The 14,546-nt window shown below is 37.0% G+C and overlaps 3 protein-coding genes across 6 annotated transcripts; 2 read left to right on the forward strand and 1 right to left on the reverse strand.

The window, feature by feature from the left end:
* Positions 1 to 682: 682 nt before the first annotated feature.
* On the reverse strand, positions 683 to 2,010 carry LOC121256213 (probable carboxylesterase 5). Its single transcript, XM_041156899.1, has one exon. The coding sequence runs from the start codon at positions 1,750 to 1,752 to the stop codon at positions 841 to 843; it is 912 nt and encodes a 303-aa protein (XP_041012833.1). The 5' UTR covers positions 1,753 to 2,010; the 3' UTR covers positions 683 to 840.
* Positions 2,011 to 3,735: 1,725 nt separating this feature from the next.
* Positions 3,736 to 7,892, forward strand: LOC121256325 (nodulation protein H-like). Of its 4 annotated transcripts, none has more exons than XM_041157091.1 (6): positions 3,736 to 4,075; positions 4,706 to 4,941; positions 5,025 to 5,283; positions 6,689 to 6,868; positions 7,041 to 7,196; positions 7,377 to 7,892. In XM_041157091.1, the coding sequence occupies exons 1-6, from the start codon at positions 4,046 to 4,048 to the stop codon at positions 7,545 to 7,547; spliced, it is 1,032 nt and encodes a 343-aa protein (XP_041013025.1). In that variant the 5' UTR covers positions 3,736 to 4,045; the 3' UTR covers positions 7,548 to 7,892. The 4 variants fall into 4 exon arrangements, with proteins under 4 accessions (XP_041013025.1, XP_041013026.1, XP_041013024.1 ...); XM_041157092.1 differs by having other exon boundaries at positions 3,737 to 4,075; positions 7,404 to 7,892; XM_041157090.1 differs by having other exon boundaries at positions 3,738 to 4,075; positions 7,374 to 7,892.
* A 1,365-nt stretch (positions 7,893 to 9,257) lies between these two features.
* On the forward strand, positions 9,258 to 14,037 carry LOC121254623 (polyadenylate-binding protein RBP47-like). Its single transcript, XM_041154748.1, is given in 7 exon segments — positions 9,258 to 9,808; positions 10,680 to 11,112; positions 11,115 to 11,159; positions 12,769 to 12,851; positions 12,926 to 13,056; positions 13,322 to 13,418; positions 13,692 to 14,037. Coding segments are annotated over 7 exon segments (1,320 nt in total). The 5' UTR covers positions 9,258 to 9,412; the 3' UTR covers positions 13,827 to 14,037.
* The last annotated feature ends 509 nt before the right edge of the window (positions 14,038 to 14,546 follow it).

Genomic DNA, 14,546 nt, shown 5'->3' on the forward strand with positions numbered 1-14,546 from the left:
CTCCTCTTTTTTTTTTATTTTTTTGTGGACCAGTGGCCTCAATATCATTAATTAGGTGGACCCAGTTCTTCGGATCAAGGTTCAATGGTCATAAATCCTCTTCCACATGGGCACTTCATGGCCATTCACTATTTTCTTTCAGATTCTATATCTATAAATTTTTTTACAAGATGTTGAGATATTATTTTTATAAGAGTTTTATTATATACAGATAAGTTTACGTACCAATTTACGTATTAATATTGTTATTTTTATATTTTAAATTTAAATTAATATTATTTTTAATAAAATCTACTTTTTGACCAATTATATTGAATGAGTATACGTATTAATGCGCATAATCGCTTATAATTAAATTTTTCTTTTTTATAATTTGTGACTGAGAGAAATTTTTCGTACAAAAAATTCCGAAGAAGCCACTTCGTCTAATTTGCTTGCAACGAGTCAAAGGTGTGGAAATTGGGTTCATTGCACTTGATATTGGTGCTACTGTAAGATTTTCCAACAACTTGAAACATACATAAATGTTTAATAAATATTATGTTATTATATTTTTATATCTGATCATTCGATTAAAAAAGCTTTCAACTAATTCTTTAGACAATGGCTGATGAACAATGTTGCAAAATTTGTGCCAGATTTGATGATCATCAAGAATACAGGCCATTTGCTGGAATAATACTGAAAGGAAGAAACCATTTTAGTACTGTAATTAGTAACAAATCCAGAACATGAGTAGATAGCATGCAGAATTAAAAAAAAAAAAAAAAAAAACCTTTTATTCTTTAACATTTAGCAATTTATCATCTCCTTCCCAACACCCTACTACTACGACTACGACTACTTCCCTGCAACAAAATCACCTAACTTTTTCATCAGTTGCGCAGCTTCTTCACTCTCAGCATTGAACAAGTGAAAGCAATGGTCCTCTCCTTTGCTTTCTATCAATTCCACACCTCCACCCCAACCACTCTTTCTTAAAGTCTCCGCGTAGGTAACGCCCCTATCTTTCAGCCAGTCCTTCTCTGCCACGCACACCAGGACCTTGGCGCACCCCATCTTTGATAGATCTGGATCTACGGCCGGGTTCAGTTTCGTGTCGTCACTACAACCGGAACTTGTGGAGGACAGAAACTTGTACATGTCATCACGATCTTTGCCTCCAAAGAACGGGTGCACTATGAGCACCCCGATGATCTTCAGGCCAGCCAATCCGGCGGCACCAGCTCGGACTGCCACGTGGTGGCTGATGTTGGCTCCTGCACTCTCACCCGTCAAGAAAACGCGCCCGAAATCCGCATACTCGTTCAGCCACGGTTCGGGTCCTTGCGCGTTTGAATGCGCAGCGATCCACTGCAGCGCGGCCCACGAGTCATCGTATGCGATTGGTAGAGGGTGCTCTGGGGCTAGCCTGTAGTCGACGGAAACAACTATCACGTTGGCTTGGAGAATGAAGGACGTGATGAATTTGTGAGTAATCGTATCGAACGGTGATCCGATGCAGAAGCCTCCGCCGTGGTAGTGGACGAGTAGCGGAAACTTTTGATCTGGGCGGTTGATTTTAGGGATGAAGATTCGGGCCGACAAACCGGTCTCGGGCGAGATCACCACGTCTTTACATTGAATGCCGGTGTTCGGGTCTAGGCCGGCGGGGGCGTGATCGTGGGAGCTGTACCTCTCTATGCGGCCATCTTTGTATGCTTTGAAGAACGGCGGGAAATCATGGGCTATCTCGTTGGTGCCTGAAGCCATTGCGAAGTTGAGAGTGCGAGAGAGATGGCAGAGGAGTAGGCTGAGATAAAAAGAAGTGTTGAAGGTAGTACTAAGAGAGGGTTGAAATAAGGTCGCGTCGTATGGAAAGGTAGGTGAAAGGTAGGTGAAAGTTCGCCGGACACAAAACACCGACACGTTTCCTATTAGGCTTTGTTTGTTTTGAGAGAAACCATTTGTAACAGTAAATTATACTATTAATCGTTTTAAACAAAATAAAAAAATAAAAGATTTACATAAAAAAAATTAATTTTTTAATAATAAATCTCATTATTTTTTATAGTGATTACGTGACGTTTATGTAGTTTACAGTCGTATGTAAAACTATTCTTATTTTTTATGATAAGATGAATTGAAATTAAATTTAAAAATTAAATAAAATATATTTTTTAATATTATTTTTATTTAATAATTTGAAAATGTTCAATTATTTATTTTATTTTGTCTAAAAATTTAAAAAAATTATAATGATTATATGAGATGAGATGAGTTAAGAAAAGTTACAGAAATAAATAAAACTTAAAAGTTGATAAAATATTATTATAAAATATTTTATTAATAATATATTATTTTTAGAATTTTAAAAAAATTAAATTATTTATTTTATTTTATATAATTTTTTTAAAAATGATAATAATGAAATAATATGAAATTAATCGAAAAGAATTGTAAAAACGAATAACGCCTAAAGCAAGTGTTGCAGCCCAAACTCGCGTTACCGAGTTGATGGATCTAGAGCTATCTGGGTTAATTCTAGTGTGTACTGCCCAAGTTCAGCTGCCCGTCCTCATCAAGCAGAAGAACTGAAATTGAAATGGCCCAATGGACCGATTCGGATTTGTAAAGATGTAGAGGGATGGGACTTTCTTTGTATTTTTAAAAGTGGTCATCCTCAATAATCCAAACCCTGAAAAATAATTTTGCTAAGCTCGTACGGTTCTGACTGTTTTTTAAATTATTAGTCGAGAAACGATTACATCTTCTCATTATTATAGCTATTTTAAATTTTGATATAAAATATAATAAATAATTTAATTTTTTAAAATATTAAAATAATAATAATATTTAAAAATAATATTCAAATAATATTTTATTCAACTTTTAACCTTTATTTGAAATCATCTCATCTTATCTTACTATTTAAATAGAACCTTAAACTCTCTTACATTCACGCTACTTTTTACGTAATTCACAAAGAAAAGTTAGAAAACTTAATTATAAAAATAATATTACCTATATAAATATTTTTATATAATTCTATTTTAAATTCAAAATATTTTTATAAAAATGCATCTCATTTAAAATATAATTGTGTAAAAACTCGTAAAAAATAAATGTTGTATGTGTATCATTTTTTCTAATTATAATACTTGTAGAACTTTTTAAAGATCCAACGGTAGCTATTAGCCACTTTAAGATATTATGAATCATATGAACAACGATTAATTTCTTTTTTTTGGGGCCAAAAACAAAAACCCTTATGGTAATTAAAGAAAGTCTATGATGAATAAATGGGCATTGACCTTTGCCCATATTTAGGCTTCAAATTTTATACTTTTTTTTTTCCTTTTTTTTTTTTAATTTTTCTATGGGGACGAAGCCAATAGTAAATAGCTTGTCTGACAAAACCATTAATTTTCCTTAAAAAATACTTATGTTTATCCATAAACTAAAACCCTAGTTTGAATTCTAAGCAAAGATTGGAGACAAAAGTAAAAAGCACAAAGTCAAGCAAACATGGTTTGGTTGGGGGTTGTTAACTAAACAAACCTCTTTTTTTATTGGCCCAATAATTAAAGCTTTTGATTTGAATCAATCAACTCCTAAATAAAATAAAATGACCTGCGAAAGCCCATGCCGTTTTTAGAGGGGGGAACATAGGGTGACACTCAGAACGTCGCCGTTTTATGTTCTGATTCGAGTCCTTCATTTCTGTCTTTTCCTCCTCGTGTGGGTTCGACCCGTATACCAATGCTTAGATTGCGCGCACTCTGTGTGAAATCTGAGAAAAAATAGAAAAACAACAGCCAGAGAGAGAAAGAGCGTGCAACGGTCAGAAGCATGTAATCATTCTGCTCTGCACGAGAGAAAACTCATACCCATCAAGCCTCTCTCTCTCTCTCTCTCTCTCTCTTCTTTTTTACCTTTTTCTCGGTTTTCGAATTTTTATTTTTGTGGGCTAAAACGAGAGATAAAGCCGAATAATAGTAAAGGTGAAGGAAGCGGGGAGCTCCCAAATGCCTTTTCTTCCGCTTCCTTTTTGAGCTTCAAAACAATGGCCGACGATCTCTGTTCCTTCGCCAAGGTCCGTGAAATCGATCGTCTCTTCGAAGTCTTACTGTATTTTCATTATAATATTATTGTCTTTTACTTCTTTATTTTTGCGAATTGCATGTGGATTTCGTTTGCTTAATTTGGAGATTATAGTATACTCGTTATACCCATGGTGCTCCGATTAGTTTTTAAATGTGTAACATGGGAACTGTCTGATCCTTGACCGCGTGTTGAATAGTCAAACTTTTGTATTTCTGGGTCTTATTTCCTATGTTTTTGGCTTTGCGTTATCAATGAATTCGAGCTGAAGCAAACCTAGTTTTTCCTCCTTTTTTAAGATTATATGCAGCCTGACTGAATGTTGAATCACACTGATGTAAATAATTTTTCTGTAACGAAGTGTGCTTTTATTACTGTCATGTTTTCTTCTCCGTACAGAATTAATTGTTTTTTTAGCTCAATCGTGCTGGATAGTTGATTTTAGGCGTAATTCGTTTAGCGTCACATATCATATTTTCTTGTGATGATCTAACATCTGTGTAGCTCAATCTGGCGGGGTCGTCTAGTTCAGCCTTTTGTCGATCCAATTTAGTCGATTGTCGTACCTTTTTCTTTGGGTCCGTGGATAAGCTTTTTGACATTAGTTGCTTCATAAATACAGGATATTTTTGTCATAAAGGTACCCAAGAAATCTCCATTGGTGCTGAGGATGATCGTCTTGGTCTTTGCAATGGTGTGTGGCGTCTATATATGCTCTATTTGTCTAAAGCAAATTAGCACACACAGCAAGGCCGGATATCTAAATGTTCAAGTGATCCAAAAGCCGTGCCCAGAACCTCAAATTGAACCCTGGGAAATTCCTTATGTTCACTACCCTAAACCTAAAACTTATAGCAGGTAATTGCTAGCTGTTTTAATTTTGAATTTGGGCTTTTGTTACATTTCACTGATATCAATTTATTTTTCTGGTGCCTAATTAGGGCTGAATGTGCATGTAATCCAGTGCGCTATTTCGCCATTTTGTCGATGCAGAGATCCGGGAGTGGATGGTTTGAGACATTGTTAAACAATCATACTAACATAAGCTCCAATGGGGAGATTTTCTCTGTTAAAGTTAGGAGAAGCAATACTTCAACTATCGTTGAGACTTTGGATAAAATTTACCGTCTCGACTGGCTCAGTAGTGCCTCAAAGAATGAGTGTACAGCTGCAGTTGGCTTAAAGTGGATGCTTAATCAGGTGAGTGCCATCAATTAAATTCTATTTTAGACTTCTGCAAATTGAATTTGATTGTTTTTGGGAGGAGACATGGCAAGCATCTTTGTATGTACATTTATTTCTGTAGAACAGATGCCTTATTAGATACCCATCTTCATTTTCATTGTATTGCAAGTTTTTGGCTTAATTTTACTCTTTGAGCTTTAGTATCGGAATAACCACGACAAAATGGATTCGTCCTCCTCTATAATGTCCCTAGTCTTTAATAGAAGGTAGTTCTGTTGTTTCTGTGCATGATTAGTAACTCATGGACAATGATGTGATTAATGATCTTCAAATTCAAATTTCGTAATGATGACAAGGAATTGATATCTATAAACCCATTTTAAGCACGGATATTTCTGTTTCTTTAAGCCACGAGCCCTAGTTCCTGCATTCTAACCAACTCAACAAAAGATTCTACCATGGCTGCAGCTCCTTCACTTCAAATGCATTTTCAGCTCAGGATGTGTTGTCTCAGTGTGTAAAATTTTCTCTGATGAGTGATAAAATGGGTCTTTCTTAGTTACTTAAATCTTTTTCATGGGATTTCTGTTGGCCCAAGTTTCGACTCCTTATCCCTTCCTGTGAATATAAGTTCGGTGAATAAACAGCATAGGTGCGTCCTTTAGTGATGGTGAATATTTGACACATCATTTACCTATCAAAAAAAAATATTTGACACATCATGAAGTGCTTAAAACAAGAGCTGGTGGTTAGTGTTGTTGATGCCCAAAAGATTTAAATATAATTGCACCTTTTGTTTTTCTGTCACACAATAGCCTTTTTCTGAAAAGTCAGAATGCATTTCATTTACACTTTTTTCCTCACAACTTCCTCCAAATGCCAAATAAAAAGCACTTCTTCTTTCTTATTTGAGTATTCCTTCTTTCCTTAGCTCCTGGTGAGTAGGAGGAGAAAAGAGGACTGAATTTTGAATTTAAGCCAATGAGCTTTAGCTCGAATGGCATTTCATTTCCTTGTAAGTAGAGGGTGAACGTAAGTTTATGGTTTCAAAACTCAAAAAGTGAATGTGTAGCTTACTAAAAAAAGAAGAAATTTTGACAATTGGATTAGCTCTTGACTGGTATGAGGGAATGAAAGCCTCTAGCAACAAGGAAGTGATCCTCCGGGACTTGTGGGGCTTGGTATTTGGGTCTAAGAGCTAATTCAGAATTATAATTTAAGAATAAAGCTCCCATATATGTGTGCTTTTCTTCTGAGGTGTGTGTTTGTGTGCACTGTACAGGATGAGGTTTCTGTGTAGTTTGCTACTTACATTTGGTCTGGTTGGCATCTTGTAGTTAATTAAACTCATGAAACTGTTGTATTCATGCCATTCTGCATTGTTTTACCATAAATTCCGTATTTTGGTATATTATTGCAGGGTCTGATGCAGCATCATGCAGACATTGTAGAGTACTTCAATACTCGGGGAGTTTCAGTTATATTTCTCTTCCGAAGGAATCTTTTGCGTAGAATGATATCGGTTCTGGCAAATTCGTATGATCGAGATGTGAAGCTATTAAATGGAACCCACAAGTCTCATGTGCATTCACCCCATGAGGTTGCTCTCTCTCTCTCTCTCTCTCTCTCTCTCACACACACACACACACACACACACACACACAAACACGTGCGTGCACAAGGTTTTCAACTTCAATTTTTTCCCCTTGAAAGAAGACTTTTGTGGTTTTTATATGTTAGATTCTTCAACCTATTAAGAGAAATGGTTTCAGGCAGAAATACTTGCAAACTACAAGCCTATAATCAATGCAACATTGCTGAAATCCAATTTGAAGCAAGTAGAAGAAACAACGGACAAAGCGTTGGAGTATTTTAAGAGCACCCGGCACATCATTCTATACTATGAGGACGTAGTCAAGAATCACACTGTAAGTCCCACTGCCAAAGCTTTCCCGTAACTGTTTTTTATAGCATGTGCATTATCAAATACTACTATTAAACCTCTAACATCAGGTTCAATGTTTGAAAAATTTCTCCCCCACCCAAATTGGGAAAAATGAAAGAGAGCGGACCCTCTAAAGATGGGTATTTTTACATGTCTGCAGAAGTTAATAGATGTTCAACATTTCTTGAAGGTTCCACTTAGAGAATTAAAGAGTCGTCAGGTGAAGATACACAAAGGTTCCCTATCTAATCAGATTAAGAATTGGGATGATGTCCAAAAGACACTCAAAGGAACTCATTACGAAAATTTCCTACATTCAGATTATCGAAAGTAATGCAGGGATGATGTATATATACCATGCTACGATCTTTAACCCTTTTTGTTTTCACCCTTCCATTTTTTTTTTTTAGCCGCAGGAGCCAACAGGACACCGACCTGTTGAAATTTTGGCCGGGGCATTTGCATTTTGCTTTCAACTTCTTTGTGTTTCTGATTTCAACTAATATTCTTTTGATTCTTTTTCCCCCTCCCTTTTTGGATAAACAGAGTTGTATTTGAGCTAATCATGGAAGAAAAATGCTGCTTCGCTTATGAAAATTTTGGGTCCTTGTAGACGTAAATGTTTGTGTAAATTTGAAAGATCAGAGACAGCAATTTAAGGAGCAATCTAATTTTTGCATTCGTTTAAATAGTTGAGGAAAGTTGCATATAATTTGGTTGCAAGTGATAATTTGTTTCCTTTTTTTTTTGGGGTCAGCAATGCGAGCCATTATGGTTATTTACAGCGGAGTTGGTTGAAATTAAAACCATGTTTGAAGGCAAAGCAAATATATATGTATAATTCAGAACTTCTAACGGCTAAAATGGAGGTATGGAGTTCGAAACCTTCTTCTTCCAAATATATCAATAAAAAAAAAAAAAAACATCTAACCAGCTAAAAATCTCGTTGCATTACTAATCACGTTGTAATTTGGTTACATGATCACTTTTCTGTATCGTGTTTGACTGGAAAGCGCGACGGCATGCAGAGTCCAAAAAGCCATATTTTGACCGGACGGACCGCATCGATCACGAGCCTTTGCTTCCTTCCCTTTACCTTTTGTTGGTGAAGATGAATGAATTATTGGCTCAGGCTCTCAGCCAGTCGAGTTTCCAATTTGAGGAAAAAAAGGGACTCGAGTACACCCGACTCTTTGGCTATAAATGATATAAATTTCGTACAAATCTTTGAACAATAAAATTAGATTAAGCTATAAAGAAAATAATTGTTTTTAATGTAGAATTAGTATTTTTTAAATAGCTTGTACAAAACTAACGTCCTAAACCTTTATAAAGAAAAAAAAAATGTTAAACCCATAAAACAATATTTCTCTTGGTTGAGTAGTGCGTTTTATACACAATATTATATATATTGAGTAATAGTCTCAATTTATTAGTAATTTTTTAATTTTAATTTTAATTTTAAAATTTTATCATTTTTAATAGCTAACACATTAGCATATATGATTATAGAAGTAAATTATAAGTATAAATAACATTTTTCTTAATAGTTATATGATATATAAAACGTGCATTCACGAATTGCTAAGCACGGTAGCACCGGACCAAAAAAAAGTAAAAGTTTATGATATTGCGAACGTCAAAATCAACTAAAATTTAATAATTATTATATTCTGCATTTTATCAACATTTTACTATATATTAAAATTTTAAAAGGAATAGCTTATTATTCTCAAATTATTTGGTGATAAAAGTTTAAAATCGCTCCGATTGACAAGAAGCGGGTGTCTCGGCCCCTGGGGACTGAACCCTATCATTTTACCGATCTAAAAAGAACGTTGAAACTTGAATATAAAAAAGGTCCACGGTGGACGGCAGTGGCATGATGATTGCATCTACACCGTCCATTACGGCGGTGGACCTCAGAAAAAAAGGGTCCCACACGTCACGAATGGCAACCCGTGTTGCTGACGGTGTAACCGAGGGTCTTACTCTACTGTACAGCACAAAGAGGGGAGAGGCCAGATCCGCCGCCTCCTTTTTTAAACCCAATACAATTTCATTTTCCTCTTCCTCTCTCTGCTCTTTGCTCTCTCTCGTACCAGGTCTCTCCCTCCGCCTCTCTCTCGTACACACACGCGTCCGGAACCCTAAGAGAGAGAAAAAGAGGGAGAGAGGAACTGTACCAGACCAGAGAGCATGGCGCAGGCAACCAACGGCGGTGATATGACCACGCAGCAGCCGCAGCCGCAGCCGCAGCAGCAGCATCAACAGCAGTGGATGCAATCGCAGCAGCAGCAATGGATGGCCATGCAATACCCGGCAGCGGCTATGGCCCTGATGCAGCAGCAGCAGCAGCAGATGATGATGTATAATTACATGCCCTACGCTCATCCCCATCATCAACCTCATCCTCATCATTATCAGCAGCAACACCAGCCGCAAGCTCAAATACAGCATCAGAAGCATCAGCAACAGCAACAGCAACAGCAGCAGCTGGGGTCCGCCGACGAGGTCAAGACGATCTGGATCGGTGACCTCCACCATTGGATGGACGAGTCTTACCTCCACAACTGCTTTGCTCACACTGGCGAGGTCTGCACTAATCTCTCTCTCTCTCTCTCTCTGTGTATATTTACGTATATTATATATATATATGTGTGTGTGTATCTATCTATATCATAATATTTTCCGACTTTATATGTATGAGTTTTTTTGAAGAATCTGTGTATAATGATGGAGGTGATTACCTTTTTGTTCTGAAGTGGACGGGGGAGAGGGGTGTTCAATGAGCCTCGTAAGGGTTTATGTGAAACTCAAGGTAGCAAATTTTGTAATTACATAAGATCAGATCATATTATAATATTGCGACCAGATTCAAATAATAATGAAATCTAAGGTGAAAGATTGCGACGTGTACGCAAAATATTTTCCACAGTCCCATACCCTCACTATTATTATGCTTGTATATTACACTATGGATATTTAGAATTGCACCTGCAAAGTTTACCAATGCAGAGAGGGCTGGAAGTTCGAAGACCTGTTGGCTTTTCCATTTTCAGTTATTGAAGAAAGTTCCTAGATTTTAAACATGATCTGCATTCTACATTGACTTTGATGGTTTTGTGAGAATGTGTTGATTTATGGACATCATCTTGTTCATGGCGACTTAGAATGAATGTGGATTTTAGTTCTTAATGATTCCTTGCAACTGATGTCATTCCATTCATCTTGGTATATGCACAATTAATTTTAGAATTGAGCCTCCAACTTGTATTTTTCTTGATAGGCTTGCTTACAAGCTGATAGATTATGATTTCATTTGAGTATGATTTGCAATTAATTGTGCATGCTTGTACACACACTCACTCTCTCTCTCTCTCTCTCTCACATTTCCACAAGAGGAATTTCCCTAACTCTTCATTATGGACTTGCTTTCTGACTTTTGGCACCATAAAATCTGCAGGTATTCTCAGTAAAGGTTATACGCAATAAGCAGACTGGCCAATCAGAGGGATATGGTTTTGTTGAGTTCTATTCTCATTCAACCGCTGAGAAAGTTTTGCAGAGCTATAATGGTGCTGTGATGCCAAATACAGAGCAGCCCTTCCGTCTAAATTGGGCGACCTTTAGTGCGGGTGATAAACGATCAGATGTTGGTTCTGATCTGTCCATATTTGTGGGGGATTTGGCAGCAGATGTAACTGATGCCATGTTGCAGGAAACCTTTGATAGTAGATATCCATCTGTTAAAGGAGCAAAGGTGGTTATTGATTCAAATACAGGTCGATCAAAAGGTTATGGATTTGTTAGGTTTGGTGATGAAAGTGAGAGGTCAAGGGCTATTACTGAAATGAATGGCATGTATTGTTCAAGTAGGCCCATGCGCTTAGGTGTTGCAACCCCAAGAAATCATCTGGATACCAACAGCAGTATTCTTCCCAAGGTAACTTTAGACCTCTCATCTGTTACTGATGCTTGTAGAATTTAAGCTCTTAACATTTTATGTCCAATTCAGAAATCAATTTTGGTTGTCTGTTCCTTCAATATTTCTTATTGATATATTTTAGTACATTCTGCTTCATCTAGTCATTTTACAGTCAATAGTCAACCTATGGAATTATCTTGGTGTATTTGACAAACAAAGTCAATCTTCTGTTTCAGTAGGTTGTATTTGAGGTGATTGTTTGCATAATTGTGAAAATAATGCGATTCCCCCCTGCCAAAGAAAAAGATAAAACAGGAGAAAAAGAGGGGAGAAATGTTATTTGTGTTGCCTTACTCAATCTTCTCTTGATATTAAGTATACCCTTCATTCCTAAACGTTTTGTATTTTCTTATGGAAATTACATGCTTCGGTCTTCTGTTCTATAAATGCTTGCTGTTGCTCTGTAACTCGAGGCAAGCACAATGGTTCCGAGTGAGCTTGCTCTTTCTGTTCGTATCATAATGATCCTTGTTAATATTTTATGTAGACTTGGTTGCCGCCAGCTTACCTTCATTTCCTTACCTGCTCTTGGTACCACTCCACAACTCAGTTCACTCACCCAACTGAGCCTTGGTACCTGATTAGCATCAGCTACATGAATCACTCTTCCAAACTAATGGAAGTGGGCCTCCTACCAAATGGTTGGAAATTTGTTGATGTAATTTTTGTGGCTCTGATTGTTTATTTGCAATGCTTTTCTAATCACTTGTGAGAGGGTCTCAAAATGTCGCTGAGTTCATCTTTTGGTATTCATGTACACTAGTCTAACTTCGAGTTTGAATGCCTTCCTAGTCTTCCGAATCTTTTTAAAGCCCTCAAATATTTGTTTTCCATTTGTTTAGTCTATTCTTATGGAATTACTTCATGTATGCTAATAAATAACCATTCCTAAAAGAATTGGCTGTCGCTGTTCTAATATCTACCGCTAGTACAATATCTTGTTTTCCCTAAAGTAATTGTAAGAAGAAACTCTTTTTCCACTAAGAGAAATGATTCATTCACAAAGAAATTTCACAAAAGTAAATTCACAAAGTAACATGGTTTGATGCGATATGTCAGATTATAAAGTTCTCTTTATTGTAAAGTAGATCTGACGTTTCACATCAAGACACACTAGTTTGTGAGTTTACTTTTGTAAGATTCTTTTGTGGATCTAGCAATTCTCTTCTACTAAACATGTTGATTGCCACATATTCTTGGAGTAAGGGGGATGAATAATGTACAAATAAAAATGGTCTTGCAAAGCTGGTTAAGATTATTATTTCATGCTTCTTATCCAGAATTCTAAGTAGTAATATTTTCATGTTTATTACTATATGTCGCAGCTACTGCTCTCTCTCTCTCTCTCTCTCTCTCTCTCCCCCCCCCCCCCCCCCCCCCCCCCAACAAAGATTGTGTATATCAATGGATCTTTCCATCAATGTCTTTTTGTTATATTTTTTCTCGACCTTGTAGCTGTGGATTTAGCTAGCTATAATATACTCATTTAGATAAATGCAGAGCTCTTAATATCTTAACCTCTCAAATTGCACTTTGGTTTGAAATTCTAATTCTGTTATTTAAATAGCTTTGGTGCTGGCTGGTGGGCATGCATCAAATGGTGCTGTCACCCAAGGTTCCCAATCTGATGGCGAGTCAAATAACACTACTGTGAGTCCTTTTCAGACCCTTACTTGTGAAGTATCGGGACTCTCTTTATATCATTAATTCATGGTTTATTGTAGATATTTGTTGGAGGGCTTGACTCTGATGTCAGTGATGAAGATCTTAGACAGCCATTTTCCCAATTTGGTGAGATTGTCTCTGTGAAAATTCCTGTTGGGAAAGGATGTGGATTTGTGCAATTTGCTAACAGGTACTCTTTCCAGTGTTACATAAACTATCTGAGTTAGTTTTTTAAATGTTATGTTCTTCCTTCTGTGAATGTACTAAGGTGTAAAAGTTATACAAATTTAAGCATGAGAACATGGGCGATGGTGAAGTTCATGAAGGGTTAGAATGTAGATGACAACATCATCATTATATTTAATTTTTCACTGTAGATGATAACATCACCATTATATTTAATTTTTCACCAGTGTGGCCATGTAATGATTCCTGTCTGTTTTCTTTGGTCATAGAAAGAATGCCGAGGATGCAATAGAAAGTTTGAGTGGGACAGTCATTGGCAAGCAAACAGTTCGTCTTTCTTGGGGCCGCAGTCCAGCAGGCAAGCAGGTAAGATCAGAATTAGTTAATTCAGAAACCCCCGCCAACACAACCCAACCCCCGCCCCACCCCCCCCCCCCCCCCCCCCCCCCCCCCCCCCCCCCCCCAAAAAAAAAGAAAAAGAAAAAAAGGTTTCTCTCAATATCTCTTGGGAAATTTATTTAGTTTCATTTATTTTCTAGCATCGGAATAAGCTTGTTTGGAATGACTTGTCAATGGATGAAACTACCAATATCTTGTCTGACAGTCTTCATGATTTCTTAATTACATGGGACTTTGCAGTGGAGAGCAGATTCTAGTAACCAGTGGAATGGGAGTCATAACAGAGGGCAAGGCTATGGTGGGTATGGATATGCTGTACCACAGAATCAGGGTCTAAGCATGTATGCTACAGCCGCAGTTCACGGAGCTTCATGATGTGGGTATAGCTACCATTATCAACAGCAGGGATTCTGAATTTACAGGAGTGGCTTTGTTAATTTAGTTATCAAAGACATGATTGAAGTAGGATGGCTTTAGCTGCACTTTTGTGGCTGGATTAAATTTTGATATATTGCTCTTGTTTTAAGATTGTATAATACTTACTTATTTGCAACTTTGGGTCTTAGTGGAAGGTCTTGATGGATGATTTTTTTTTTTTTTTTTGGGGGGGTTAGGGATACTTTAAAATCGAACACGGAGGAAAATGCAGAATACTTTTGAACGTCTAGTGGCTCATTTATCTTTTAAAATCATTGTTATTAGAGTTATCAAGCTTTGATATATCAGCTTGAGCGAGCAGACTAGGACGCAAAGGTGAGGATTTTTTAACTGAATATTGGTGGTTTAGAGGTATAGATGTACTCCAGGTCTTAGCCGCGCCGCGCCCCTACAACACCCCCCCCCCCCCCCCCCCCCCAACAGATGGAACCATTTCCCGTCTTGTTTTTTTGAGTAAGGCTCTATTCATTGCTTGCACTGTTCTCTACTAATTTTTGGGCGATCTATGTATCTATGTAAGCCTGTTTATGGCATAAAGAGCAATCTTAGGTGTTACAGGGGTGACAAGTGTGTATGGAAAAATATATATTCTTTCCGAACTCATCGATTTGTCGTTGGCTTGCTCAGAGCCTTGATTTATTGGATTCATTAGGTCAT

This window comes from Juglans microcarpa x Juglans regia, chromosome 3D, assembly GCF_004785595.1.
Source record: "Juglans microcarpa x Juglans regia isolate MS1-56 chromosome 3D, Jm3101_v1.0, whole genome shotgun sequence".
Taxonomy (NCBI): domain Eukaryota; kingdom Viridiplantae; phylum Streptophyta; class Magnoliopsida; order Fagales; family Juglandaceae; genus Juglans; species Juglans microcarpa x Juglans regia.

Coding starts and splice junctions, on each gene's coding strand:
- LOC121256213 (XM_041156899.1), bottom strand. CDS start 1,752: ATGGCTTCAGGCACCAACGAGATAGCCCATGATTTCCCGCCGTTCTTC.
- LOC121256325 (XM_041157090.1), top strand. CDS start 4,046: ATGGCCGACGATCTCTGTTCCTTCGCCAAG. Junction 5,284..6,688: donor TAAAGTGGATGCTTAATCAG/GTGAGTGCCATC, acceptor ATATTATTGCAG/GGTCTGATGCAGCATCATGC. Junction 6,869..7,040: donor ATGTGCATTCACCCCATGAG/GTTGCTCTCTCT, acceptor AAATGGTTTCAG/GCAGAAATACTTGCAAACTA.